General features: G+C 48.3%; 1 protein-coding gene across 1 annotated transcript in view; it reads right to left on the reverse strand.

Annotated features, from left to right (window-relative positions):
- Nucleotides 1–25536, reverse strand: part of spega (striated muscle enriched protein kinase a) — a 129039-nt gene that overhangs the window by 37513 nt on the left and 65990 nt on the right. The window contains exons 23-27 of the mRNA XM_078229286.1: nucleotides 22518–23516; nucleotides 19121–20909; nucleotides 17555–17698; nucleotides 13167–13283; nucleotides 9815–9982 (exon numbers count right to left, since the gene is read on the reverse strand). Of these exons, the coding sequence (XP_078085412.1) occupies nucleotides 9815–9982; nucleotides 13167–13283; nucleotides 17555–17698; nucleotides 19121–20909; nucleotides 22518–23516 (3217 nt within the window). The remainder of the gene's footprint in view (nucleotides 1–9814; nucleotides 9983–13166; nucleotides 13284–17554; nucleotides 17699–19120; nucleotides 20910–22517; nucleotides 23517–25536) is intronic.

Consider the following 25536-nt stretch of genomic DNA (forward strand, 5'->3'; position numbering starts at 1 on the left):
CTGCTCCCTCACAGCACCACACTGCTCCCTCACAGCACCACACTGCTCCCTCACAGCACCACACTGCTCCCTCACAGCACCACACTGCTCCCTCACAGCACCACACTGCTCCCTCACAGCACCAGGAGCAGGGGTTCAATTCTGGCCTTGGGTGACAGTGTAGAGTTTGCACGTTCCCTCTGTGTCTGCGTGGGTTTCCTCTAGGTGATCCGGTTTCCTCCCACACTCCAAAGTTGTGCAGGTTAGGTTGATTGGCCATGCTAAATTGTCCCTTAGTGTCAGGGGGACTAGCAGGGTAAATACATGGGCTTCTAGGGATAGGACCTGGGTGGGATTGTTGTTAGTGTAGGCTTGATGGGCTGAATGGCCTCCTTCTGCACTGTAGGGATTCTATGATTCTATACTAGAATGACCTGTACATTCCTACTTGCTGTTTTCTGCCTGTTGGCCAGTTCTCAATCCATGGCAGCATGTTGCCTCCTATCCCATGTTCTTTTATTTTGCTAAATAACCTCAAAAGCCTTCTGAAAGTTTCAAACATACTGCATCTATCGACTCTCCTTTATCAATTCTGTTAATAACATCCTCAAAAAAACTCCAACAAGTTCGTCAAACATGAGTTCCCATTCATAAACCCATGCTGACTATGTCCAATCAGATCATGATTTTATCACATTTTTTGCAATAGATTCCGGCATTTTCCCTCCCACTGACAGGTCTAACAGGTCTGTAGTTCCTGATTTTCTCTCTCTCTCCCTTGTTAAAGAGTGCGGTGACATTTGCGAACTTCCAATCTTCAGGAACCATTCTGCAATCTGTAGAATTTTGGAAGATAGTCACCAATGCATCCACTATCTCTATAGCAACCTCTTTCTAGGGTGTGTAATATCAGGTCCTGGGCACTTATATTTTGGTTCAGGTCAGAAACTCCAAAGAGTTTTATGGAGCCCGTCTGAATCATCAGTTTTGCATCTTGAATTTAGCTCGGGTAAGCTTGAGATGCTTCACTTCAGGTATGATTCAAGTGACCCACTAGGGAGCTTTTATCAAACAAAGTTTATATAAGAATATAGTTAACATGTATAGTAAGAAAATTAGCAATAACTTTAACCAATTACAAACATAAACAGAACAACCACTATAATGTATAATCCTTAACCAAAGGCTTTTTACTCTTATGTGAGGAATAAAAGAATGACCAGGGTGAGGTTAGGGCCGGTCAAGGACAGTGGTGGGAACTTGTGTATGGAATCAGTAGAGATAGGCGAGGTGATGAATGAATACTTTTCTTCAGTGTTCACCAAGGAGAGGGGCCATGTTTTTCAGGAAGAGAAGGTGTTACAGGCTAATAGGCTGGAGGAAATAGATGTTCGGAGGGAGGATGTATTGGCAGTTTTGAATAAACTGAAGGTCGATAAGTCCCCTGGGCCTGATGAAATGTATCCTAGGATTCTTTGGGAGGCGAGGGATGAGATTGCAGAGCCTTTGGCTTTGATCTTTGGGTCCTCGCTGTCCACGGGGATGGTGCCAGAGGACTGGAGAGTGGCAAATGTTGTTCCTCTGTTTAAGAAAGGGAATAGAAATGACCCTGGTAATTATAGACCGGTTAGTCTGACTTCGGTGGTTGGTAAATTGATGGAAAAGGTCCTTAGGGATGGGATTTACGACCATTTAGAAAGATGCGGATTAATCCGGGATAGTCAGCACGGATTTGTGAAGGGCAAATCGTGCCTCACAAATTTGATAGAATTTTTTGAGGAGGTAACTAGGTGTGTTGATGAAGGTAGGGCGGTTGATGTCATATACATGGATTTTAGTAAGGCGTTTGATAAGGTCCCCCATGGTCGGTTTATGATGAAAGTAAGGAGGTGTGGGATAGAGGGAAAGTTGGCCGATTGGATAGGTAACTGGCTGTCTGATCGAAGACAGAGGGTGGTGGTGGATGGAAAATTTTTGGACTGGAGGCAGGTTGCTAGCGGAGTGCCGCAGGGATCGGTGCTTGGTCCTCTGCTCTTTGTGATTTTTATTAATGACTTAGAGGAGGGGGCTGAAGGGTGGATCAGTAAATTTGCTGATGACACCAAGATTGGTGGAGTAGTGGATGAGGTGGAGGGGTGTTGTAGGCTGCAAAGAGACATAGATAGGATGCAAAGCTGGGCTGAAAAATGGCAAATGGAGTTTAACCCTGATAAATGTGAGGTGATTCATTTTGGTCGGACAAATTTAAATGTGGATTACAGGGTCAAAGGTAGGGTTCTGAAGACTGTGGAGGAACAGAGAGATCTTGGGGTCCATATCCACAGATCTCTAAAGGTTGCCACTCAAGTGGATAGAGCTGTGAAGAAGGCATATAGTGTGTTAGCTTTTATTAACAGGGGGTTGGAGTTTAAGAGCCGTGGGGTTATGCTGCAACTGTACAGGACCTTGGTGAGACCGCATTTGGAATATTGCGTGCAGTTCTGGTCACCTCACTATAAGAAGGATGTGGAAGCGCTGGAAAGAGTGCAGAGGAGATTTACCAGGATGCTGCCTGGTTTGGAGTGTCGGTCTTATGAGGAAAGGTTGAGGGAGCTGGGGCTGTTCTCTCTGGAGCGGAGGAGATTGAAGGGAGACTTAATAGAGGTTTATAAAATGATGAAGGGGATAGATCGAGTGAACGTTCAAAGACTATTTCCTCGGGTGGATGGAGCTATTACAAGGGGGCATAACTATAGGGTTCATGGTGGGAGATATAGGAAGGATATCAGAGGTAGGTTCTTCACGCAGAGAGTGGTTGGGGTGTGGAATGGACTGCCTGCAGTGATAGTGGAGTCAGACACTTTAGGAACATTTAAGCGGTTATTGGATAGGCACATGGAGCACACCAGGATGGTAGGGAGTGGGATAGCTTGATCTTGGTTTCAGATGAAGGTCGGCACAACATCGTGGGCCGAAGGGCCTGTTCTGTGCTGTACTGTTCTATGTTCTATGTTCTATGTAACATTATTATAAAGCAAAGCTTGATTCCCCTTCTGAGAACTAACGCTAACCAGTCAAAGAGAAAACCAGGGGTGGCACAGTAGCACAGTGGTTAGCACTGCTGCTTCACAGCTCCAGGGACCTGGGTTCGACTCCCGGCTCGGGTCACTGTCTGTGTGGAGTTTGCACATTCTCCTCGTGTCTGCGTGGGTTTCCTCCGGGTGCTCCGGTTTCCTCCCACAGTCCAAAGATGTGCGGGTTAGGTTGATTGGCCATGCTAAAATTGCCCCTTAGTGTCCTGAGATGTGTAGGTTAGAGGGGTTAGTGGGTAAAATATGTAGGGATATGGCAGTAGGGCCTGGGTGGGATTGTGGTCGGTGCAGACTCGATGGGCCGAATGGCCTCTTTCTGTACTGTAGGGATTCTATTCTATTCAAAGTACCTCACCTCAGAATCTGTTAGTGAGTGTGAAGTGGTACAATTTACTCTTCAGCAACTTTTAGTGGTTAAATCAAGATAACTCCCTGACACTCTCTCCAAAGTCAACAAGTAACAATTTATTTATCTAACTAGCATTGAACAAGTTAAATAAACCATAAACAAACCAAATATAACACAATTCCAATGAAACGCTGTTCAGGTTAATGCAATTCCCACTTATTAACACAAAATAGAATTTTTGTCACTCTCTAAATTACAACCAGGTTTTTGGTCTTCTGGAATATTCTGGGTCTTCTCTGTTGATTCTTTTTTTCTTCTTTGGTACTTTGCTATCTCGATGAGGCTTTGAGCTGAGAGCTATGCGCTGTGGAAGGCACCAATTGATCTCTGCCTTTGTCCCACCGCCCTCTTCTTTTATACCCGTGGTGACATATCAATATTTCCCACAATAGGATTGGTTCCAGTTGCCAAAACCATCAGATCTAAAGTTAATAGGTTCTTGGTATCTAGTTAATGAAACCTGGCTGATTACAGATAGTTAACGATAGTCGACGAAGGAGCAGTGCTCCGAAAGCTTATGGTATTTGCTACCAAATAAACCTGTTGGACTTTAACCTGGTGTTGTTAAAACTCTTACTGTGTTTATCCCAGTCCAACACTGGCATCTCCACATCATGATTACAGATAGTTACAGGGAGTTAATGAAACCTGGTTGATTACAGATAGTTACAGGGAGTTAATGAAACCTGGCTGATTACTGATAGTTACAGGGAGTTAATGAAGCGTCGCTGATTACAGATAGTTACAGGGAGTTAATGAAACCTGGCTGATTACTGATAGTTACAGGGAGTTAATGAAGCGTCGCTGATTACAGATAGTTACAGAGAGTTAATGAAACCTGGCTGATTACAGATAGTTACAGAGAGTTAATGAAACCTGGCTGATTACAGATAGTTACAGGGAGTTAATGAAACCTGGCTGATTACAGATAGTTACAGGGAGTTAATGAAACCTGGCTGATTACTGATAGTTACAGGGAGTTAATGAAGCGTCGCTGATTACAGATAGTTACAGGGAGTTAATGAAACCTGGCTGATTACAGATAGTTACAGGGAGTCAATGAAACCTGGTTGATTACAGATAGTTACAGGGAGTTAATGAAACCTGGCTGATTACAGATAGTTACAGGGAGTCAATGAAACCTGGTTGATTACAGATAGTTACAGGGAGTTAATGAAACCTGGCTGATTACAGATAGTTACAGGGAGTCAATGAAACCTGGCTGATTACAGATAGTTACAGAGAGTTAATGAAACCTGGCTGATTACAGATAGTTACAGAGAGTTAATGAAACCTGGCTGATTACAGATAGTTACAGGGAACTAACGAAACCTGGCTGATTACAGATAGTTCCAGGGAACTAACGAAACCTGGCTGATTACAGATAGTTCCAGTGAGTTAATGAAACCTGGCTGATTACAGATAGTTCCAGGGAACTAACGAAACCTGGCTGATTACAGATAGTTCCAGGGAACTAATGAAACCTGGCTGATTACAGATAGTTACAGGGAGTCAATGAAACCTGGTTGATTACAGATAGTTACAGGGAGTTAATGAAACCTGGCTGATTACAGATAGTTCCAGGGAACTAACGAAACCTGGCTGATTACAGATAGTTACAGGGAGTTAATGAAACCTGGTTGATTACAGATAGTTACAGGGAGTCAATGAAACCTGGTTGATTACAGATAGTTACAGGGAACTAACGAAACCTGGCTGATTACAGATAGTTACAGGGAGTTAATGAAACCTGGCTGATTACAGATAGTTACAGGGAGTTAATGAAACCTGGCTGATTACAGATAGTTACAGGGAGTTAATGAAACCTGGCTGATTACAGATAGTTACAGGGAGTTAATGAAACCTGGTTGATTACAGATAGTTACAGGGAGTTAATGAAACCTGGCTGATTACAGATAGTTACAGGGAGTTAATGAAACCTGGCTGATTACAGATAGTTACAGGGAGTTAATGAAGCCTGGCTGATTACAGATAGTTACAGGGAGTTAATGAAACCTGGCTGATTACAGATAGTTACAGGGAGTTAATGAAACCTGGCTGATTACAGATAGTTACAGGGAGTTAATGAAGCCTGGCTGATTACAGATAGTTACAGGGAGTTAATGAAACCTGGCTGATTACAGATAGTTACAGGGAGTTAATGAAACCTGGCTGATTACAGATAGTTACAGGGAGTTAATGAAACCTGGCTGATTACAGATAGTTACAGGGAGTTAATGAAACCTGGCTGATTACAGATAGTTACAGGGAGTTAATGAAACCTGGTTGATTACAGATAGTTACAGGGAGTTAATGAAACCTGGCTGATTACAGATAGTTACAGGGAGTTAATGAAACCTGGTTGATTACAGATAGTTACAGGGAGTTAATGAAACCTGGCTGATTACAGATAGTTACAGGGAGTTAATGAAACCTGGCTGATTACAGATAGTTACAGGGAGTTAATGAAACCTGGCTGATTACAGATAGTTACAGGGAGTTAATGAAGCCTGGCTGATTACAGATAGTTACAGAGAGTTAATGAAACCTGGCTGATTACAGATAGTTACAGGGAGTTAATGAAACCTGGCTGATTACAGATAGTTACAGGGAGTTAATGAAACCTGGCTGATTACAGATAGTTACAGGGAGTTAATGAAACCTGGCTGATTACAGATAGTTACAGGGAGTTAATGAAACCTGGCTGATTACAGATAGTTACAGGGAGTTAATGAAACCTGGCTGATTACAGATAGTTACAGGGAGTTAATGAAACCTGGTTGATTACAGATAGTTACAGGGAGTTAATGAAACCTGGCTGATTACAGATAGTTACAGGGAGTTAATGAAACCTGGCTGATTACAGATAGTTACAGGGAGTTAATGAAGCCTGGCTGATTACAGATAGTTACAGAGAGTTAATGAAACCTGGCTGATTACAGATAGTTACAGGGAGTTAATGAAACCTGGCTGATTACAGATAGTTACAGGGAGTTAATGAAACCTGGCTGATTACAGATAGTTACAGGGAGTTAATGAAACCTGGCTGATTACAGATAGTTACAGGGAGTTAATGAAACCTGGCTGATTACAGATAGTTACAGGGAGTTAATGAAACCTGGCTGATTACAGATAGTTACAGGGAGTCAATGAAACCTGGCTGATTACAGATAGTTACAGGGAGTTAATGAAACCTGGCTGATTACAGATAGTTACAGGGAGTCAATGAAACCTGGTTGATTACAGATAGTTACAGGGAGTTAATGAAACCTGGCTGATTACAGATAGTTACAGGGAGTCAATGAAACCTGGCTGATTACAGATAGTTACAGAGAGTTAATGAAACCTGGCTGATTACAGATAGTTACAGAGAGTTAATGAAACCTGGCTGATTACAGATAGTTCCAGGGAACTAACGAAACCTGGCTGATTACAGATAGTTCCAGGGAACTAACGAAACCTGGCTGATTACAGATAGTTCCAGGGAGTTAATGAAACCTGGCTGATTACAGATAGTTCCAGGGAACTAACGAAACCTGGCTGATTACAGATAGTTCCAGGGAACTAATGAAACCTGGCTGATTACAGATAGTTACAGGGAGTCAATGAAACCTGGTTGATTACAGATAGTTACAGGGAGTTAATGAAACCTGGCTGATTACAGATAGTTCCAGGGAACTAACGAAACCTGGCTGATTACAGATAGTTACAGGGAGTTAATGAAACCTGGTTGATTACAGATAGTTACAGGGAGTCAATGAAACCTGGTTGATTACAGATAGTTACAGGGAACTAACGAAACCTGGCTGATTACAGATAGTTACAGGGAGTTAATGAAACCTGGCTGATTACAGATAGTTACAGGGAGTTAATGAAACCTGGCTGATTACAGATAGTTACAGGGAGTTAATGAAACCTGGCTGATTACAGATAGTTACAGGGAGTTAATGAAACCTGGTTGATTACAGATAGTTACAGGGAGTTAATGAAACCTGGCTGATTACAGATACTTACAGGGAGTTAATGAAACCTGGCTGATTACAGATAGTTACAGGGAGTTAATGAAGCCTGGCTGATTACAGATAGTTACAGGGAGTTAATGAAACCTGGCTGATTACAGATAGTTACAGGGAGTTAATGAAACCTGGCTGATTACAGATAGTTACAGGGAGTTAATGAAGCCTGGCTGATTACAGATAGTTACAGGGAGTTCATGAAACCTGGCTGATTACAGATAGTTACAGGGAGTTAATGAAACCTGGCTGATTACAGATAGTTACAGGGAGTTAATGAAACCTGGCTGATTACAGATAGTTACAGGGAGTTAATGAAACCTGGCTGATTACAGATAGTTACAGGGAGTTAATGAAACCTGGTTGATTACAGATAGTTACAGGGAGTTAATGAAACCTGGCTGATTACAGATAGTTACAGGGAGTTAATGAAACCTGGTTGATTACAGATAGTTACAGGGAGTTAATGAAACCTGGCTGATTACAGATAGTTACAGGGAGTTAATGAAACCTGGCTGATTACAGATAGTTACAGGGAGTTAATGAAGCCTGGCTGATTACAGATAGTTACAGAGAGTTAATGAAACCTGGCTGATTACAGATAGTTACAGGGAGTTAATGAAACCTGGCTGATTACAGATAGTTACAGGGAGTTAATGAAACCTGGCTGATTACAGATAGTTACAGGGAGTTAATGAAACCTGGCTGATTACAGATAGTTACAGGGAGTTAATGAAACCTGGCTGATTACAGATAGTTACAGGGAGTTAATGAAACCTGGCTGATTACAGATAGTTACAGGGAGTTAATGAAACCTGGTTGATTACAGATAGTTACAGGGAGTTAATGAAACCTGGCTGATTACAGATAGTTACAGGGAGTTAATGAAACCTGGCTGATTACAGATAGTTACAGGGAGTTAATGAAGCCTGGCTGATTACAGATAGTTACAGAGAGTTAATGAAACCTGGCTGATTACAGATAGTTACAGGGAGTTAATGAAACCTGGCTGATTACAGATAGTTACAGGGAGTTAATGAAACCTGGCTGATTACAGATAGTTACAGGGAGTTAATGAAACCTGGTTGATTACAGATAGTTACAGGGAGTTAATGAAACCTGGCTGATTACAGATAGTTACAGGGAGTTAATGAAACCTGGCTGATTACAGATAGTTACAGGGAGTTAATGAAGCCTGGCTGATTACAGATAGTTACAGGGAGTTAATGAAACCTGGCTGATTACAGATAGTTACAGGGAGTTAATGAAACCTGGCTGATTACAGATAGTTACAGGGAGTTAATGAAACCTGGCTGATTACAGATAGTTACAGGGAGTTAATGAAACCTGGCTGATTACAGATAGTTACAGGGAGTTAATGAAACCTGGCTGATTACAGATAGTTACAGGGAGTTAATGAAACCTGGCTGATTACAGATAGTTACAGGGAGTTAATGAAACCTGGTTGATTACAGATAGTTACAGGGAGTTAATGAAACCTGGCTGATTACAGATAGTTACAGGGAGTTAATGAAACCTGGCTGATTACAGATAGTTACAGGGAGTTAATGAAACCTGGCTGATTACAGATAGTTACAGGGAGTTAATGAAACCTGGCTGATTACAGATAGTTACAGGGAGTTAATGAAGTCTGGCTGATTACAGATAGTTACAGAGAGTTAATGAAACCTGGCTGATTACAGATAGTTACAGGGAGTTAATGAAACCTGGCTGATTACAGATAGTTACAGGGAGTTAATGAAACCTGGCTGATTACAGATAGTTACAGGGAGTTAATGAAACCTGGCTGATTACAGATAGTTACAGGGAGTTAATGAAACCTGGCTGATTACAGATAGTTACAGGGAGTTAATGAAACCTGGCTGATTACAGATAGTTACAGGGAGTTAATGAAACCTGGTTGATTACAGATAGTTACAGGGAGTTAATGAAACCTGGCTGATTACAGATAGTTACAGGGAGTTAATGAAACCTGGCTGATTACAGATAGTTACAGGGAGTTAATGAAGCCTGGCTGATTACAGATAGTTACAGAGAGTTAATGAAACCTGGCTGATTACAGATAGTTACAGGGAGTTAATGAAACCTGGCTGATTACAGATAGTTACAGGGAGTTAATGAAACCTGGCTGATTACAGATAGTTACAGGGAGTTAATGAAACCTGGCTGATTACAGATAGTTACAGGGAGTTAATGAAACCTGGCTGATTACAGATAGTTACAGGGAGTCAATGAAACCTGGCTGATTACAGATAGTTACAGGGAGTTAATGAAACCTGGTTGATTACATACAGAAGCCGCTTTCTCGTGCAGTCACTTACGTGCGAGTGTCACCGTGCAGGAACTGTTGGCCGTGCCCAGGGGGTTGGTAGCTGAACACTCGTAGATGCCAACGTCCTTCTTGGAGGTCTTCATTATGGTCACCAGCTGCCGGCCATCGGGGCAGGAGACAATTTTAACCCTCTGATCAGACACAAGTGACCTCTGGTCTGGATGGAGAAAAACAGGCCAATAGCGGTTACAGCAGAGGGAGAGAGAGAGCGAGAGAGAGAGAGAGAGAAAACGAGTTAGAGAACAGGAGAGAGAGAGCAAGAGAGAGAGAGAGAGAGCGACAGAGAGAGTGAGAGAGAGGTAGAGAATGAGAGAGGGAGAGAGAGAGAAAAAGAGAGAAAGAGAGAAAGTGAGAAACAGAGAGAGAGCGAGAGTGAAAGCGAGAGCAAGAGAGACAGAGAGAGAGCAAGAGAGCGAGTGAGAGAGAGGTAGAGGGTGAGAGAGAGTGAGGGAGAGAGAGAGGGAGAAAGAGAGAGAGAGAGAAGAGAGACAGAGAGAGCGGCAGAGAGAGAATGAGAGAGAGAGAATGAAAGTGAGAGCTAGACAGACAGAAAGAGAGAGACAGAGAGAGCGAGAGAGGGACAGAGGGAGAGAGAGGGTGACAGGGAGAGTGAGAGACAGAAAGAGAGCGAGAGAGAGAGAAGAGTGAGAGGAAGAGGGAAAGAGCGTGGAGAGTGAGAGAACGAGAAAGAAAATGGGAGAGAGAGATAGCTTAGAGGGAGTAAGAGGGTGAGGGCATGAAGGAGAGAGAGAAATAGAGCGAGAGTGAGGGAGAGAGAGAGAGAGAGATAGAGAGTGATCGAGAGAGCGAGGAAGAGCAAGACAGTGTGAGGATACTGTGCCTTTCAGTAATGTATTTCAATCATGTTTCTCTGCAGGTTTTTCAAGCAGATCCAAGCACTGTATCGGTGCCATGCTGTCTGTAACCTGTGTCCTCTAATTGTTAGTGAAGCAATATGAAGGGCACTATGTTGATTTCAATCTGGACTAGTGCAGTGTCCTGGGGTTTTGTGGTCCTTTGGGGATTGCTGAGTGGGGCTTGGTTTGAAATTGATTGACGGTTTATGTCATGTGGTTAGGGACAGCTGTGCTTCAGAGAAAACTCCAGTTTTCGCTTCATTTTCTCAGAGGCTGTGTGGAATTGAGACAGAGAGCAGTGTCTCTCAATTTCCCCTATCTGGAGTTGGAAATTCTGTTGCTGTTAGAGGCTGGGGGAGGTGGGCAGTGTCTCTGTCTCTCTCTCTCTCTCTCCCCAGATGAGTGTTGAATGTTCCAGGACTGGGAACGTGAAAAGGAACAATTTACAGCAAGTGTAAAATCCAGCATCACGTGAGTATACTTGCTTTTGTGCCAAGTCTGAAGAGGGGTGTGTGCATGTGGGATGGTCTTTGACTTGGAACAACAGAGATAGCTGGCTGTTAAGGTTGATACTGTATCATGTTTAATTCTTGTAATTGGTAAAAGTTATGCTAATTCTTTTTGTTATATTCTAACTGTGTTCATGAATAAACTTTGTTTGATAAAAGTTTCCTCGTGGGTCACTTAAATCACAGCTGGTGTGAAAACCTTATGCTCACCCGTGTAAAATTCCAATGTAAAAATTAGAGCCTTGTCTAACTTCATAACACAGCTTGGAGTTTCTGACCTGGATCTTAACAAAAGAGAGGGAGAGAGAGAGGGAGAGAAAGGGAGAGAGAGGGAGAGAGTGGGAGAGAGAGGGAGAGAATGGGAGAGAGAGGGGGAGAATGGGAGAGAGAGGGAGAGAGTGGGAGAGAGAGGGAGAGAATGGGAGGGAGAGGGAGAGAGAAGGAGAGAGAGACCGAGAGAGAGGGAGAGAGACGGAAAAAGAGAAAGCGGGAGACAAAGAGAGAAACAGAGAGAGAGAGAGAGACAGAGAGAGAATGAGAGAGAGGGAGAGAAAGAGAGCAAGATTGATTTGACTGATTTTATTGTTGTCACATGTATTAATATACCGTGAAAAGTATTGTTTCTTGCGCGCAATACAAAGCATACCGTTCATAGAGAAGGAAATGAGAGAGTGCAGAATGTAGTGTTACAGTCACAGCTAGGGTGTAGAGAAAGATCAACTTAATGCGAGGTAGGTCCATTCAAAAGTCTGACAGCAGCAGGGAAGAAGCTCTTCTTGAGTCGGTCGGTACGTGACCTCAGACTTTTGTATCTTTTTCCCGAAGGAAGAAGGTGGAAGAGAGAATGTCCGGGCTGCGTGGGGTCCTTAATTATGCTGGCTGCTTTGCCGAGGCAGCGGGAAGTGTAGACAGAGTCAATGGGTGGGAGGCTGGTTTGCGTGATGGACTGGGCTACATTCACGACCTTTTGTAGTTCATTGCGGACTTGGACAGAGCAGGAGCCCCATACCAAGCTGTGATACAACCAGAAAGAATGCTTTCTATGGTGCATCTGCAGAAGTTGGTGAGAGTTGTAGCTGACATGCCAAATTTCCTTCGTCTTCTGAGAAAGTAGAGGCGTTGGTGGGGCTTTCTTAACTATAGTGTCGGCATGGGGGGGACCAGGACAGGTTGTTGGTGATCTGGGCACCTAAAAACCTGAAGCTCTCGACCCTTTCTACTTCGTCCCCGTTGATGTAAAGAGGGGCATGTTCTCCTTTACGCTTCCTGAAGTCGATGACAATCTCCTTCGTTTTGTTGACATTGAGGGAGAGATTATTGTTGCCACACCAGTTCACCAGATTCTCCATCTCAATCTCTGTACTCTGTCTCGTTATTGTTTGAGATGAGAGAGAGAGAGAGAATGAGAGAGAGGGAGAGAGAGCAAGAGAGACAGAGAGAGACAGTCAGAGAGAGTGGCAGAGAGAGAGAGAGACAGAGAGAGAACAAAATAGAGAGGGAGAATACGAGAGAGAGAAAGTGACAGAGAGAGAGAGCGAACAATAGAAAGAATGAGAGAGAGGAGAGCGCGAGAAGAAGAGTGAGAGACTTTTTGATTTGATTTGATTTATTATTGTCACGTATTATTATACAGTGAAAGGTATTATTTCTTGCGCGCTATACAGACAAAACATACCATTCATAGAGAAGGAAACGAGAGAGTGCAGAATGTAGTGTTTACAGTCATAGCTAGGGTGTAGAAAAAGATCAACTTAATGCGAGATAGGTCCAGTAGGTCAAGACAGAGAGAGACAAGGAGAGAGAGAGAGAGGGAGAGACCGAGGGAGAGACCGAGGGAGAGGCCGAGGGAGAGGCCGAGGGAGAGACAGAGGGAGAGACAGAGGGAGAGACAGAGGGAGAGACAGTGGGAGAGAGGGAGAGAGAGACAGGGGGAGGGTGAGATGACCGTGACAGTGAATGAGTCACAGAAACTGACCTTTGAACCAGGACACAGTGGGTGTTGGGCTTCCGGCCGCTAAGCTACAAAGAGTCAATGGGTCAGCTTCCATCAGCATCTGGTCTTTCAGTTTAACATGGAAGACGGGTGGGAAATCTGTGAACACAATCCAACGAAAACCTCGTCAAACTAAACGGATATTCGGGCTGAATGAGCGAACACAGAATCGACACAGACTCACACAGAAACCAGACACTGTGACGGGATTGCAAACTCTCCAGGCTCTGTCTGAACTCTCCAAGGAAGAAACATTCATCTCTGGGACAAAATCCATCTGGGACACAGGACAGGGAATTGGACAGATTGGTTTCCAATCGATTTCCTTCCACAATTCCCTTCGTTATTCAGAAACAAAGGCAATTTGATTGGGTCAGGTGTTTAGTGATCCAGTAATGGAACCAATAGGCACTCAGACAACCAGAGTCTATAACCAACTGTAACTGCATCAAAAAATACCAACCTATACCCACACACAGGGTGTACTGGAAATAAAATCAAACACTCCCAGAGACAGGTACAGCACGGGGTTAGATACAGAGTAAAGCTCCCTCTACACTGTCCCCATCAAACACTCCCAGGACAGGTACAGCACGGGGTTAGATACAGAGTAAAGCTCCCTCTACACTGTCCCCTATCAAACACTCCCAGGACAGGTACAGCACGGGGTTAGATACAGAGTAAAACTCCCTCTACACTGTCCCCATCAAACACTCCCAGGACAGGTACAGTACGGGGTTAGATACAGAGTAAAGCTCCCTCGACACTGTCCCCATCAAACACTCCCAGGACAGGTACAGCACGGGGTTAGATACAGAGTAAAGCTCCCTCTGCACTGTCCTCATCAAACACTCCCAGGACAGGTACAGCACGGGGTTAGATACAGAGTAAAGCTTCCTCTACACTGTCCCCCATCAAACACTCCCAGGACAGGTACAGCATGGGGTTAGATACAGAGTAAAGCTCCCTCTACACTGTCCCCATCAAACACTCCCAGGACAGGTACAGCACGGGGTTAGATACAGAGTAAAGCTCCCTCTACACTGTCCCCATCAAACACTCCCAGGACAGGTACAGCACGGGGTTAGATACAGAGTAAAGCTCCCTCTACACTGTCCCCATCAAACACTCCCAGGACAGATACAGCACGGGGTTAGATACAGAGTAAAGCTCCCTCTACACTGTCCCCATCAAACACTCCCAGGACAGGTACAGCACGGGGTTAGATACAGAGTAAAGCTCCCTCTACACTGTCCCCATCAAACACTCCCAGGACAGGTACAGCACGGGGTTAGATACAGAGTAAAGCTCCCTCTACACTGTCCCCATCAAACACTCCCAGGACAGGTACAGCACGGGGTTAGATACAGAGTAAAGCTCCCTCTACACTGTCCCCATCAAACACTCCCAGGACAGGTACAGCACGGGGTTAGATACAGAGTAAAGCTCCCTCTACACTGTCCCCATCAAACACTCCCAGGACAGGTACAGCACGGGGTTAGATACAGAGTAAAGCTCCCTCTACACTGTCCCCATCAAACACTCCCAGGACAGGTACAGCACGGGGTTAGATACAGAGTAAAGCTCCCTCTACACTGTCCCCCATCAAACACTCCCAGGACAGGTACAGCACGGGGTTAGATACAGAGTAAAGCTCCCTCTACACTGTCCCCATCAAACACACCCAGGACAGGTACAGCACGGGGTTAGATATAGAGTAAAGCTCCCTCTACACTGTCCCCATCAAACACTCCCAGGACAGGTACAGCACGGGGTTAGATACAGAGTAAAGCTCCCTCTACACTGTCCCCATCAAACACTCCCAGGACAGGTACAGCACGGGGTTAGATACAGAGTAAAGCTCCCTCTACACTGTCCCCATCAAACACTCCCAGGACAGGTACAGCACGGGGTTAGATATAGAGTAAAGCTCCCTCTACACTGTCCCCATCAAACACTCCCAGGACAGGTACAGCACGGGGTTAGATATAGAGTAAAGCTCCCTCTACACTGTCCCCATCAAACACTCCCAGGACAGGTACAGCCCGGGGTTAGATATAGAGTAAAGCTCCCTCTACACTGTCCCCATCAAACACTCCCAGGACAGGTACAGCACGGGGTTAGATACAGAGTAAAGCTCCCTCTACACTGTCCCCATCAAACACTCCCAGGACAGGTACAGCACGGGGTTAGATACAGAGTAAAGCTCCCTCTACACTGTCCCCATCAAACACTCCCAGGACAGGTACAGCACGGGGTTAGATATAGAGTAAAGCTCCCTCTACACTGTCCCCATCAAACAATCCCAGGACAGGTACAGCACGGGGTTAGATACAGAGTAAAGCTCCCTCTACACTGTCCCCATCAAACACTCCCAGGACAGGTACAGCACGGGGTTAGATACAGAGTAAAGCTCCCTCTACACTGTCCCCCATCAAACACTCCCAGGACAGGTACAGCACGGGGTTAGATACAGAGTAAAGCTCCCTCTACACTGTCCCCATCAAACACTCCCAGGACAGGTACAGCACGGGGTTAGATACAGAGTAAAGCTCCCTCTACACTGTCCCCATCAAACATTCCCAGGACAGGTACAGCACGGGGTTAGATACAGAGTAAAGCTCCCTCTACACTGTCCCCCATCAAACACTCCCAGGACAGGTACAGCACGGGGTTAGATACAGAGTAAAGCTCCCTCTACACTGTCCCCATCAAACACTCCCAGGACAGGTACAGCACGGGGTTAGATACAGAGTAAAGCTCCCTCGACACTGTCCCCATCAAACACTCCCAGGACAGGTACAGCACGGGGTTAGATACAGAGTAAAGCTGCCTCTACACTGTCCCCATCAAACACTCCCAGGACAGGTACAGCACGGGGTTAGATACAGAGTAAAGCTCCCTCTACACTGTCCCCCATCAAACACTCCCAGGACAGGTACAGCACGGGGTTAGATACAGAGTAAAGCTCCCTCTACACTGTCCCCATCAAACACTCCCAGGACAGGTACAGCACGGGGTTAGATACAGAGTAAAGCTCCCTCTACACTGTCCCCATCAAACATTCCCAGGACAGGTACAGCACGGGGTTAGATACAGAGTAAAGCTCCCTCTACACTGTCCCCCATCAAACACTCCCAGGACAGGTACAGCACGGGGTTAGATACAGAGTAAAGCTCCCTCTACACTGTCCCCATCAAACACTCCCAGGACAGGTACAGCACGGGGTTAGATACAGAGTAAAGCTCCCTCTACACTGTCCCCATCAAACACTCCCAGGACAGGTACAGCACGGGGTTAGATACAGAGTAAAGCTCCCTCTACACTGTCCCCCATCAAACACTCCCAGGACAGGTACAGCACGGGGTTAGATACAGAGTAAAGCTCCCTCTACACTGTCCCCATCAAACACTCCCAGGACAGGTACAGCACGGGGTTAGATACAGAGTAAAGCTCCCTCTACACTGTCCCCATCAAACACTCCCAGGACAGGTACAGCACGGGGTTAGATACAGAGTAAAGCTCCCTCTACACTGTCCCCATCAAACACTCCCAGGACAGGTACAGCACGGGGTTAGATACAGAGTAAAGCTCCCTCTACACTGTCCCCCATCAAACACTCCCAGGACAGGTACAGCACGGGGTTAGATACAGAGTAAAGCTCCCTCTACACTGTCCCCCATCAAACACTCCCAGGACAGGTACAGCACGGGGTTAGATACAGAGTAAAGCTCCCTCTACACTGTCCCCATCAAACACTCCCAGGACAGGTACAGCACGGGGTTAGATACAGAGTAAAGCTCCCTCTACACTGTCCCCCATCAAACACTCCCAGGACAGGTACAGCACGGGGTTAGATACAGAGTAAAGCTCCCTCTACACTGTCCCCATCAAACACTCTCAGGACAGGTACAGCACGGGGTTAGATCCAGAGTAAAGCTCCCTCTACACTGTCCCCCATCAAACACTCCCAGGACAGGTACAGCACGGAGTTAGATACAGAGTAAAGCTCCCTCTACACTGTCCCCATCAAACACTCCCAGGACAGGTACAGCACGGGGTTAGATACAGAGTAAAGCTCCCTCTACACTGTCCCCATCAAACACTCCCAGGACAGGTACAGCACGGGATTAGATACAGAGTAAAGCTCCCTCCACACTGTCCCCATCAAACACTCCCAGGACAGGTACAGCACGGAGTTAGATACAGAGTAAAGCTCCCTCTACACTGTCCCCCATCAAACACTCCCAGGACAGGTACAGCCCGGGGTTAGATACAGAGTAAAGCTCCCTCTACACTGTCCCCATCAAACACTCCCAGGACAGGTACAGCACGGGGTTAGATACAGAGTAAAGCTCCCTCTCCGGTACCTGATGCGCTTCTCTGATAGAGCATCGCGCTGTCTTCAGTGGAAACAGCCAGTGAGATATTGGGTTGTGATATCGCTTTGTCTCTCCTCATTCGTGAGAATCCCCATCGATCCCACCGCGATCGGCGCTCTCCCGCTGCTGATGCTGCAAATCATTTCAAACAAGGCACTAAATGGAACGTCAGATGAAAGTGTACCCGCCCAACTCTACTGCAAAGAAGCTGACACACCGGTGAGAATATATCACTGTATAGCACAGTGGGTTAGCGCTGCTGCCTCACAGCGCCAGGGACCCGGGGCGGCACGGTGGCACAGTGGGTTAGCGCTGCTGCCTCACAGCGCCAGGGACCCGGGACAGCACGGTGGCACAGTGGGTTAGCACTGCTGCCTCACAGCGCCAGGGACCCGGGTTCGATTCCCGGCTTGGGGCACTGTGCAGAGTCTGCACGTTCTCCCCATGTCTGCGTGGGTCTCCTCCGGGTGCTCCGGTTTCCTCCCATGATCCAAAGATGTGCAGGTTAGATGGATTGGCCGTGATAAATTGCCCCTTAGTGTCAAGGCGACTAGCTAGGGTAAATGCATGGGGCTACGGGGATAGAGCCTGGGTGGAATTGTGTTTGGTGCAGACTCGATGGGCCGAATGGCCTCCTTCTGCTCTGTATGATTCTATGATTTTATGATAGCTCAGGGACAGCTCGGGGACAGCTCGGGGTCTGGGTACCTCAGGCAGTATATGTTCTATAACAAGGGACCATTTCAATAGGTTTGCTTTGAATCCTCTGATGATGTTACAATATATTCCCAACACTTGTTCACACCATCAGGAAGTATTGGACAGGCTGGAGCTCCGTCCTCTCGAAAGGAAAGGGCTGACAGGTCTTGGGTATTATGAAGGATTTGGAAAGGGTAATGACAGAGAAGACATCAAGGTGACCAGAACAAAGGGTCCTGAATTGAAGATGCTGATGGTGGGTGTGTTTACACAGGGAATCCATGTTGCTGTGGCAACACGCACTCTTCCACATGCATGTCATCCTGTGGAGTGATGGATAGCGATGACTGAGGTCCCAACTTCCAATCCATCAGGATGGAGCAGGAGTCTCGCCCGCTCTTTCTGCCTGTCATTATTGGTGTGTCTGGAAGGATTCGCAGGTTGACACTCAGTCTGATTGGCCGCGTTATCAACGCACTTTCCTTGGCCATCGAGTCCCGGGGTGGGATTTGAACCCACAGACTCGGACTCAGAGCGGGGATCTCACCCACAGAGCTCCACATACAAGACAGTCACTAAAAAATCCAATTGGGAATTCAGGAGAAACTCCTTTATTCAGAGTGTGGACAGAATGTGGAACTCACTCCCACAGGGAATACCGGAGGGGAATACTCGAGATACATATAGGGGCAAACACAGGAGGGAGAGAGGATTGGAGGGTATGCTAAGGGGGTGAGAGGAAGAGGTTTGGGAGGAGGCTGGTTTGGAGTATTAACACCAACATGGAGCACAGGGCCGAATGGCCTGTTCCTGTGCCGTACGGGAGCAGGATGATGAGGTGAGGAGCCTCCCTACCTTTCTCTGGCTTGGAGGACACGCTCGTCTCCGAATGCAGCGACTCTGAGGAGGGTGTGGAGCGGGCCTGTGTCGCCAACTGGTTCTGGGGGATCCCCACTTTCCTCAGCGAGCCTGCCTCCGAGGTGGACCTCCTCAGCAGGGATAGGAAGGGACCTCGCTTGCCCTCCTTTGCCACTTGCAGGACGGGTGTTCCGGGCTCCGAGGGGGTTCCCTCCATCCTCTCCTCCGACTGGCTGCGGCCGAAGCGCAGAGAGATCCCCGAGATGGTCGACTCAATCTTCCTCCGCACTGCCAAGGCCGGTGACTCTTTCTGCTCCTTCCTGGGGGGCTCGGATTCGGTGAGGGGGGAGGCGGGTTCCTCCTTCCCAGCCTCGACCTCCGACCTCTCCTCCGCCTTCCTGTCCTTGGCGTTGTTTCTCCCGAAAGACCAGGAGAGTTTGCGGCCTCCACTCGCCTGATCTTCTCGCTGTATCTCCTCCTTCTTGTCGCTCACTGGCGCCCCCTTGAACCTCAGGGACAGCTTCCTGACAAAGCTGGAATCCTTCGTGGCTTCCGGAATGTTCTGCTCAGACCTGGACCTGGACTTGTCCTCTTCATAGCTTGGGAAGGGCTCTTGCCCCTTCATGACCTGTAAGGGTGCCCCTGTTGCCCCTGGCCGATACACATTCTCCCCCTTCTGGGGCACTTGGCCCAACTTCTCCTCTGACTTGGGTCTCATGAGGTGTTTGAGGCTCCGAGTTAGTGACGAATGTTTTGCTTTTTTAAACTTTGCCTCAAACACCTCCTCGGATTCGATATTCTCGATATTTAAGAACTGGCCCATGCTGGACGACTTCACTTTCATCTTGGCGATGCTTGGGTGGGTCAGATCGCCTCCTCTCTGTTCCGGTTCCCCCGGGGGGACTCCCCCTGCCTGGGGGGCTCCAGGGCCCACGTCGGGGGATTTGGTGCCGTCCCTGGTTGCCGCGAACACGGCAGGGTGCTGAACGGTCACGGGGGGTTGGATACCGCTCGGATAAACGGCGGCCAAATCCCGAGGCCTCTCGGCTTCACTATGCCGGGGTTTTCCCGCGTCCTTCCCCACCGCTCGCTCAGCCGGCATGCCGGGGACCCCTGGCGCTGTCGGGATGCCCACCTCCAGGGCTGGAGACACCTTCCTCCCAGCTGAGGCCAGCACTGGAACGGGTTTGACCTTACGGCTTGGTGGGACGGGGGCTTGGAGCTTCCCCCCAGTGGAGGTGGTCTCGGTTCTCTTCTGGTCGAGTGGGGAAGTCGCTGTGATTGGTGAAGGTGCCAAGTGATCAGCCAGTGACTCGTCAGCAGAGCTGGGAGGCGGAGCCACGGGGTCAGCTGACAGGTTGCTATGGGTTATGACAGCAGTCTTGCCAATCATGATCTTCCTGTAAGGCCCCTCCGGCTCCGCCCTCTGTTCTTCCACCTTCCGCAGCTCAGCCGGGGCCACGATTTTGATCTCTGGGGTAGCTGGTCGCTGGGGACCCTCCTTGGGGGTCATTGCCCTGACTGGCGTCGGGGGTCTGGAGCCATCATATTTGGAGGGATCCGTCAAGGCGGAGAGGGAAGGAGATTCTTTCAGCGGGAACAGGGATGGTTCCGGGCTCCCTCGGGAATCCGGCTGCAGGAGTGGGATTTCCAAGGGGGCGCCGAGGCGCCGGTGGAGAACAGCGGGCTCCCCCTGGGAGAATGACGCGCTCTTCCTCAGCACCCGCCCCTCGGACAGCTCCTCGCTGGGGGCGCTCTCACTGGAGGCTGCCCTGGCCAACCTGGGCTGCAAACAAGAAACACAAGATGTTAGGAGTAGGCCATTCAGCCCCTCGGGCAGGGCTGTTCCACCATTGACGAAGATCATGGCTGTTCTGAGGGTGGTCTGAACCCCATTTTCCTGACTGTCCCCCCGTAACGCTGGGCTGCTTTCTCAGTCAGGAACTCTGCTTCACTTGTCTTGAATACACTCAGTGACCCCGACTCCACTGGCCCCCTACGGGAGAGAATTCTACAGGCTAACCGCCCCCCTGAGAGAATAAATTCCTCCTCATCCCTCATTGGGAGATCCCCGATCCTGAAATGATGCCCCCTTCGTTTTAACTTCCCCACAAGGGGGAAACATCCCCCCCCCAGCCTCCACCCTGCCAGCCCCCTCAGGATCTGAGATGTTTCAATAAGGTCACCTCTCAATCTTCTAAACTCCCATGGGTACAGGCCCAGGCTGCCCTCGTAACATCCTTATCCCATCAATCAGTTGAGTGAGCTGTCCCTGAACTGCTTCTAATTACACCCTTAAATAAAGAGACCACAAATGTATACAGTTCACCAGAGACCCGAGGCCCTGTACAACTAAGGATCCCAATTAAGGACCCTAATTAAGAACCCCGGACATTCTCTCTTCCACCCTCTTCTGTCAGGAAGAAGTCTGAGGTCACGTACCAACCGACTCAAGAACAGCTTCTTCCCTGCTGCTGTCAGACTTTTGAATGGACCTACCTCGCACTAAGTTGATCTTTCTCTACACCCTAGCTATGACTGTAACACTACACTCTGCACTCTCTCCTTTCCTTCTCCATGAACGGTATGCTTTGTCTGTACAGTGCCCAAGAAACAATACTTTTCACTGTATGTTAATACATGTGACAATAATAAATCAAATCAAATCAAATTTACTTTTATATTCCGTTCCCCTTGTAATAAACACAAACATTCCATTTGCCTTCCTAACCACTTGCTGTACCTGCTTACTAACTTCCTAATTTATGTACCAGGGCACCCAGATCCCTCTGTAGCTCGGAGTTCTGCAATCTCTCTCCAGTTCAATGATATTCTCTTTTCCTATTCTTCCTGCCAATCTGGACAAGTTCACATTTTCCCACATTATAATCTGTCTGTCAATGTTTTGCTCTCTCACTGAACCACTCTCCCTGTCTTTCTCTCTCTCTCTCTTTCTCTCACTCGCTTCCTCACTCTCTCGCTCTCGCTTTCTCGCTCTCTCGCTTTCTCTCTCTCTCTTTCCCTCTCTCTTTTCTTTCTGTCTTTTTCTTTCTCTCTCCCGCTTTCTTCTCTCCCTCTCACTCGCTTTCTCTCTCTCTCTCTCTCTCACTCGCTTTCTCTCTTTCTCGCTTTCTCTCTCTCTCTGTCTTTTTCTTTCTCTCTCCCGCTTTCTCTTCTCTCTCTCTCTCTCTCTCACTCACTTTCTCTCTCTCTCTCTCTCACTCGCTTTCTCTCTCTCTCGCTTTCTCTCTCTCTCTTTCCCTCTCTCTCTCTCTTTCTGTCTTTTTCTTTCTCTCTCCCACTTTCACTTCTCTTTCTCTCTCTCACTCGCTTTCTTCTCTCTCTCTCTATGTAGAATCTTTGTGTTCTCCTCACAACTTTGTTTCCTACCTACCTGGGCAGCCATTTTCTCTGGCCTGGGGGGTCGGAGGGAATGTCGCTCCAGGGATGAGGAACGCTGCTTGGGGTCGTCGGGGATTCCCAGGTGCTCCAGGAGGGGCCCCCTCAGGCCACTCATCTTGCTGTCCACGGAGCCTCCTCGTAGGAGCCGCTGCCTCATGAGCTCGAGTTTGAGAGCGTAATCCTCCTGGCATGGACCAGCCTTCCGCCGCTGGGCCGCCAGGTCGTCTAGCCGCCCGGGGCTGGGGCTGCGTCTGGGCAGCTCCATCGACATCGATTTCTTCAGCCTCCCTGGCACCTCAGCTGCCTTCTCGCTCTGCTCCTTGCCCGCCTCGTCGCCGGCGTCCTGGGCACCCAGCAGCGCCAGGGCGGAGTCGGCAGAACTCCCTCGGCGGAACTCCCCCCTCCTGGAGGCCGCCTCGGCCCTCAGTGAGTCTGGCGAGTCGATGCTCACTCCTTTCCTCAGGCCTGGCTTGGGGGCGCCGGATTTCCTCTGGATCTCTGAGTCTTCGTCTGAGGAGGAATCCGCGGGCTCCGTGTCTGTCGACCTCTTCCTCGATATCTTCGCCCGCACTTTGCTCGCCCCCTCTGCCTTTGCCTCCCCGTTTTCCTTCCTCTTGGCCTGCTCCAGCTCCTCCTTGCTCTTTCTGGGCGAGGGGCTGGGAGCCGGCTGAGGGGTCCTCCGCTCGGCCGTGGAGCTCGCAGCCTCTCCGCTCGGCGCGGCACCCACGCCGTTGTGTGTCCCGGCCTCCTCCTCTTCGCTGCGGAGCACTGGGAGAGGCTGCCTGGCTGACAGGAGCTCGGGCTGCAGGGGCATCGGGATGAAGGGGAACTCATCGATGTCGTCCGAGTCGGAGGAGGAGGAGAGGACCGAGGAAAGCCGCTGTTCCTTCAGGTGTTTGGGAATTCCGATGTTCATGTGACCAGATGTATCCTCCAGGAGTTCAGGGATGGACCTAATCACCATCGAGGATTTATAGTTGATGAGGGAACGCTGGAAAAAGATCAACCAGAAACACAACGTTAGCATCAGAGCAACGGCTCCAGACCCGGGGAAAGTGGACAATGGGAATGTCCCAGACCCTGCTCAGTTTGAATTATCCCACACACCGCCTCGCCCGCCCGAGGCTCGGAAGATCCCCCCCCAAGGCCAATGGGGAATGCCGTTCCGCAAGCCTCTGGGGCGGGCGGGGCAACAAAATTCCAGCAAACACGTTCAACTCTCATCCCCAATCAGATTCCTGCTCAAATATTCATCCAATGCCATCATCCTCCTCACACTGCCACGAAAATGAGCAACAGGAGGAGGCCATTCAGCCCCTTGAGTCTTTGTATAGGAACAGAAGGAGGTCATTCAGCCCCTTGAGCCTCTAGACAGGAACAGGAGGAGGCCATTCAGCCCCTCGAGCCTCTAGACAGGAACAGGAGGAGGCCATTCAGCCCCTTGAGCCTCTAGACAGGAACAGAAGGAGGCCATTCAGCCCCTTGAGCTGGTTACACAAGAGCAGGAGGAGGCCATTCAGCCCCTTGAGCCTCTAGACAGGAACAGAAGGAGGCCATTCAGCCCCTTGAGCCGGTTACACAAGAGCAGGAGGAGGCCATTCAGCCCCTTGAGCCGGTTACACAAGAGCAGGAGGAGGCCATTCAGCCCCTTGAGCCGGTTACACAAGAGCAGGAGGAGGCCATTCAGCCCCTTGAGCCGGTTACACAAGAGCAGGAGGAGGCCATTCAGCCCCTTGAGCCGGTTACACAAGAGCAGGAGGAGGCCATTCAGCCCCTTGAGCCTCTAGACAGGAACAGGAGGAGGCCATTCAGCCCCTTGAGCCTCTAGACAGGAACAGGAGGAGGCCATTCAGCCCCTTGAGCCGGTTACACAAGAGCAGGAGGAGGCCATTCAGCCCCTTGAGCCTCTAGACAGGAACAGGAGGAGGCCATTCAGTCCCCCGCGTCAATTACACAGAAAAACAGAAGGAGGCCATTTAACCCGGCAACACGGTGGCACAGTGGTTAGCACTGCTGCCTCACAGCGCCAGGGACCCGGGTTCGATTCCTGGCTTGGGTCACTGTCTGTGCGGAGTCTGCACATTCTCCCCGTGTCTGCGTGGGTTTCCTCCGGGTGCTCCGGTTTCCTCCCACAGTCTGAAAGGCATGCTGGTTAGGTGGATTGGTCATGCTAAATTGCCCCTTAATACCCCAAGATGTATAGGTTTGTTGGATTAGCAGGGTAACTGTGTGGGCTTACAGGGATAGGGCCTTGGTAAGATGCTCTGTCAGAGAGTTGGTGCAGACTCGATGGGCCAAATGGTCTCCTTCTGCATTGTATGGATTCTATGAATCACTTGAGTTTGTTGCACAGGATCAAGAGGAGGCCATTCAGCCCCTCAAGAAGAATGATATTCAGCCCATTGAGCTTGTTCTGATATTTGATTGGATCATGGCTTATCTGTATCTTAATTCCATTTGCCCACTTGGTTTTGTAATGCTGAATACTTTTAACCAACTCATCTATCTATCTCAGTTTGCAGATGATCACTTGACTCCCAGTCACAACAGCTTTGAGAGTTCTGGGCTTCCACTGCCCTCTGTGTGAGCAGGAACTTGCCGGCATCCCCCAGAACGGCCTGGCTCCAATTTAAATATTCTGCCCCCCTTCCCTCCACCCCCCAATCCCCCCCTTGGTCTGGACTCCTCCTAACCAAAGGAAAGTCTTTAATCTCCTTAATCTCAATCTTGGTGTACTGGTATTGTCACTGAGCTAGTGATCCTGAGGCCCAGGATAACGCTCTGGGGGACACGGGTTCAAATCCCACCACGGGCAGCTGGTGGAATTTAAATTCAATGAATAAATCTGGAATATAAATCTAGTCTCAGTAACGGTGACCATGAAACCATCATCGATTGTTGGAAAAACCCATCTGGTTCACTAATATCCCTTTAGGGAAGGAAATCTGCCGTCCTTACCCGGTCTGGTCTACATGTGACTCCAGTCCCACAGCAATGTGGCTGATTCTTAA

This window comes from Mustelus asterias, chromosome 14 (assembly GCF_964213995.1).
Source record: "Mustelus asterias chromosome 14, sMusAst1.hap1.1, whole genome shotgun sequence".
Classification (NCBI taxonomy): Eukaryota; Metazoa; Chordata; class Chondrichthyes; order Carcharhiniformes; family Triakidae; genus Mustelus; species Mustelus asterias.